The 5,181-nt window shown below is 37.8% G+C and overlaps 1 protein-coding gene across 3 annotated transcripts in view; it reads left to right on the forward strand.

The window, feature by feature from the left end:
- WDR27 (WD repeat domain 27) overlaps positions 1-5,181 on the forward strand; it is a 306,424-nt gene that overhangs the window by 66,731 nt on the left and 234,512 nt on the right. For all 3 annotated transcript variants that reach the window (XM_019527530.1, XM_019527531.1, XM_019527529.1), the window contains exons 15-16: positions 1,262-1,336; positions 4,890-4,993. In XM_019527530.1, coding sequence (XP_019383075.1) covers positions 1,262-1,336; positions 4,890-4,993 — 179 coding nt within the window. The remainder of the gene's footprint in view (positions 1-1,261; positions 1,337-4,889; positions 4,994-5,181) is intronic.

A 5,181-nucleotide genomic window follows, 5' to 3' on the forward strand; every position in this document is an offset into this window, starting at 1 on the left:
ATCCTAGAGCTGCACAGAGTCAAGGTACATGTGGCCAGTATGCAAGCTTCATTCTGAGGTTCTCACTTGAATGCCAGATATCAGCAGCCTGGAGGTTGGAGGCCAAAGCCTCCCCCACTCCCCCACCCACAGTGTGGTGGGTGAGATGGGCTGGTGGTGTGCCCTGTGTCCATGTTGGCCTCAGGTTCCCCTCTTGGGGATCCTTGATGCTCTGAAATCCCTTCTTTTGTATTCTTTTCCCCTGCTGATGACTCTTCATTTTTGGCCATCAGTGATTGGTCTCTCTGTGGTCGTTATATTGTCTACGTTTTGTCAGCATATTCCTTTGTTTCACAGGCCCATCACATGCACACATTCTAATTTGGGCTTTACCAGTGTCCTCCTAATTTGGTCTGTTCCCCTAAAACTAGAAATCCCAAGGGCTCTGCACTTGGGCACTGTGACGTGGTGCCACCTTATCTCATTTTATGGAACACTGTGGTACTTGTCTTTAATTTCCCAGCCTGTGTGTCTGCTCACTGCTTGCCTATCAGACACAGTGGGCCTTGAGGAAACTTTCAGAAACAGGCTTTTAAAAAATCAGTTAACCCTTGCTCTTGGCCTGGATCATTATTCTAATGCATATCTATTTTACCTATAAGCCAATTCCCAAAAGTAGACCTCTAAATACCATTTTCTAGCCATCAGTGGGGTTGTCCCAGAATGTTTTGGGCCACCAATTTGGGTCTTTGAAATAGACTGAAGAGAGGAGTAAAACTGGGTAGTTTAAGCTGGGAAGTTTTATGTTTTCAAGCAGTGATTTAATTGGAGGTGGAATCTTGAAAGATTATTAATGTAGTTGGAGTTGAAAAGATCATATGTGATAGAAACTGTCCTCCCTAATTAGTAAATCTTTCATGTTCTCTCCAAATTTGTAATATGAGTCTGTCCAGTTCATACTGTGAACTTATACTTGTGGCTTATGTGAAGGTTATGGTTCAGAATTAGATATCAGGATTTTGTATTATGATTTGGTCTTTGAAGTGGAGTATCTATCACTCTGAAGACCAGATCAAAATTGCAAACAAAAGTGAAGAGTGAACTAAGTATGATGACTGCAATGATCTGATGTCCTATTGTCGTGTGTGCCATTTTCAATAAGATTAATGGAACAAGAGTACATATGAAAAGGAAAATGTTTGCCCATTATTTGAAATAAATTATATCCTTCTGAACAGTCATTAAATACCTTGGATAGCAAAGTCTGTTTTCTTTCCTGCAGAATGATCATGTTTTCTCCAAATACTAAAATGAAGAAAACTAACAAAGTATTGGAGTGGAAGAGCAGTTGTAAACGGTAGGTAATTCTCTAGGTGCATTAAGAAGAATATATTGAAATAAGGGCATCTAGACCTTCTGTTTCTGCAGAAGACAGTATGTAGATATGCATCGCCTTTGTTGGAGTTTACTAATGGATATGATTTGAATTTATATGTTTTTGGGGATGCTGAGAAATGCAGGATTGAGACAGCTGAAAAATTGCTCAGTGTTGTGGTTTCATTGGTTAACTAAGATTTATTTACAAAAGACAATAATAATAATATGTTTAGTTTTTATGAAGAAACATGTTAACAGAGACTTGGGGCTAATCCTGTTTGGAGGCATATTCTCAGAAAGTGTGTTTTAACATGCAATTTGATACTGAGAAGTGACCAAATGTGGCATCTTGTTGCTCAGATCACATGCATTCATTTTTCAGTGAAAAGATATTCAGTCTGATCCATCACTGCATTACTCCAGTTTTATGTCTATTTCATTCAGCTGAAGTAAAACCTTTTATCATCTGTTAAACCTGTGTGACACTATTGTAGGTAATAGGACTATACATATTTTTTCATTAGGGTAGAATTTGGCATGCTATATCATTCTTACTGATATACAAGCCACATTCTTGTGTAATCTCATAAAGCTAGCAATTTTATTTTATAGTGATAGAATGTGCAATTCTTATTCAGACTAGAGAGTACTTAAACGAGTAGTTCAACTTATTACAAGAAGACCTTGCACAGTGAAGCATAATAAATGATATTTAGCACTTAAAGAACACTTTTTGGGGGTAGTGTTGAAAAATGATTTATAAAGGAGGTTATTTTTATCCTCATTTTACAAATGGAGCAATGGGTACAGAGAGGAGAAGTGACTTGCCCCTTGGTACCCAGCAAGCCATTGTCTGAATCAGAAATACATCTCAGGTCTTCTGAGTCCCAGTTCTGTCTGTTAGCCACACTGCCTATATTCCCACTCTGTATTGATTTGTTTTTGAAGTACTAATAAGTAAAATGAAACAATTTATGATAGTGGCTGAAATAAGCAAATATGACACAGAAAACACATCAGTAGTAGATAATTTCCACAAAAAAGTATATCCATGCTCTAAGACACTGTTTAATGCATTTTTTTTTGTCAGAAAGAAGTAATAAAATAAATCTATTTAATTTTTATATACATTTTTGACAAAAGATTTGAACAGTTGAAACTAATTCATTTTTGGGTTAAATGACCAATGGTGGCATTATGTTACATAATGAGCCTATCCAGCATACTGTCTGCACACCAGAAGATATTGGTATAATCTAAAAGAATTAGGGTTTGTTTTTAATTAGCAGGAAGGATAACATAAGAGGGCAGTATATAGAAGGCTTAATTCCTGCACAGATTGGTAAATTATGCATCTCCTTTCCCTCTAATACCTGTTACATCCTGCAGTGGGATACATGCAGATGAACTTTTGCATATGCCTGGAGTCTCTTTGGGATTTCAAGCAAGTACAGATATATGCATGTCATAACTTGCTTGCAGGACTGGGGACTTGTAAGTGGGTCTTTTTACCTTCAGCAGGAGCCAGTGTTATGGAGATACTGTTTGTGGCACCACAGTTCAGCTAAGGCTGAGCTGAATTTTTATTTAAGGAAGAGTTCACTTTTGTTACATATGGAGAATGCAGCAGATTCTTCCTATACTTACATCAAGTGTAGAATGAATTTTTTTGAGAATTGATTAGTTTGAGTTAAAATGTAATCATTTGTTCTTTTAGTATCAGATGTCAGACCTCTCTTAGTCTATCCTCATCTCAGTAGTGGAATAACAGGACTAGATCACAAAGGGATGTTGGTGCCTAACTTCCACTTTTGGGTGCTGGATTCAAAATTTCAATCCTCAAAGCCTGATCTCTAACCTTTGCCTGACCGTCCTCATCCAGTAGGTATTCTGAGGGCCACGTACCAGAGAGGGCCTGGAACAGAACATGTCTTGAGGAAATTGTGCTCCTTTTATCCAATAGTTGAGCTGTTACAGCACTCACCAGGATGTATGAGACTTGAGCTCAGTTTCAGATTCAAGTTCAGTTTCCCTTTCTGGCTGAAGAGATTTGAACTGTATCTTCTATCACCATAACCAGGAGAGTGCCATAACCACCATTTCATAGGGCAGTGGAGGCCAACTTTTTCAGCAGGTGTGCCACAAATTAGCCCTGAACCTTCCCTGAGTGCTACTCTGATTCCTTTCCCCTGCCCGATCTGCTCTTTTGCTTTCTGCTCCATGCCCTGTCGGCCACTGTGCTCCCTGCCCCCTCCCCAGTCTGCTGTGTGCCACTTGTGGCATGTGTGCCACAGGTTGACTATCCCTACTATAGGGCAGTTTGGGGTGGAATGCTCTCAATTTTTACTGTTCCAGCAGTTCCACTTTGCATAACACAATTAAATATGCATTGGGCCAGAGATAGAAAGAGTATGACCCTATATGTTGGTGGTTAGGGGATTCCTCTGGAAGAGTACAGACCTGTAATTCAATCTCTACTCTGATGAATATTTTAAGCAATTTTTTATTAAGTATTAATTGGAGAAGGAACAGAAGTTTGGTCTTCCCTCTCACTTTTCAGAGGTATACACTGACTACCAAGTTGTAGCATCATGTCGCTTCAATCTCCCATCTTTCTAGAAATATAAATTTCCAATTTAATAGTTAATGTTTCCAACCTATAATCCAAACAAATTCTGAATTAACATTAATTTAAAAAGAAATACAAATCTGTTAAGGCATGGAATATGTATATAAGGTACCTAAAGGAACTTATCTCTGCCCAGTATTGGCATTGTGAGGGGAGACATTTGAAGAAAAAAGAAGTCCTTTCAACTCAGTGTAAGTTGCAACTAGAAGCACTAATATGGAAAAGTAATAATCATACAGTGGAACAGTTTTCAGTACAGGTGTTTGTGCAGAATATTTAAAGCAGAAGGGTCTGATGGATTGTTGCAGGTTGTTGTACCCCTTTGAAGTAGTACAGCAGAAGTAGAGGCATTTGGGACATCTTTTAAGCATACCTGATATGAAGGAACCTAAGCAAGCATTTCTTTGATAACTCCACCTTAAGAAATGGAGAAGTAAAAATGGAGGCACACTTTATAGTCCAAAAATGACTGAAGCTTGAAGGATAAAACTTATAAGATTTGAAAAAGTGAGCTCAGGATAGGTATAACTGGCATCAGTTGAATTATTTGCCTTATACACCCAGTTGCTTTGGAAGAAAAAATGATTATGTTGTTTTTTGTCACTATCGGGCAGAGTTTATATTGGCCAAGGAATGTCTCTGTGCATGTGTGCAACATGCTTTGGTCTCTTATATGTTAATTCAGAATTTTTTGTTGGGGTAAATAAACATGGCAGTTATATTTTCTAACTGTTACTGCTAAATACTTTCACCTTTATCTTTGTCTTAGAGTAGTTTGTCTGGAAATCTTAAAAAGGAAAGCTCAGATGAAATATAAACCATATCATTATACAATTAGAGTTAAAATGTACTGTTTTTGTGATCTTTAATAACTTTTTTCTCTCTTATTTGGTTTTTCTTGAAGAAAAAATAAAGAATATCCATTGGAAAATTTTCCTCCAACTAAATCTGAGAGACAGATATCTGTGGCGGGCAAACCAACTTCTATAAGCTGTATTCAGTATTCGGGTATGTATAACCACATGTGAGACATGTTGTTGTCTCAAATATTCAGGACAGAAGAACAAATGCAAATGATATTGTTTAATTAGGCTGGGACTTAACTCCTTTCATAGTTTCATAGTTGGTAGGGTCGGAAGGGACCTGAGCAGATTATCAAGTCCAACCCCCTGCCATGGCAGGCAAAGTCAAACGAC

This window comes from Gavialis gangeticus, unplaced genomic scaffold (genome assembly GCF_001723915.1).
Source record: "Gavialis gangeticus isolate Ggan-Ray unplaced genomic scaffold, GavGan_comp1, whole genome shotgun sequence".
Classification (NCBI taxonomy): Eukaryota; Metazoa; Chordata; order Crocodylia; family Gavialidae; genus Gavialis; species Gavialis gangeticus.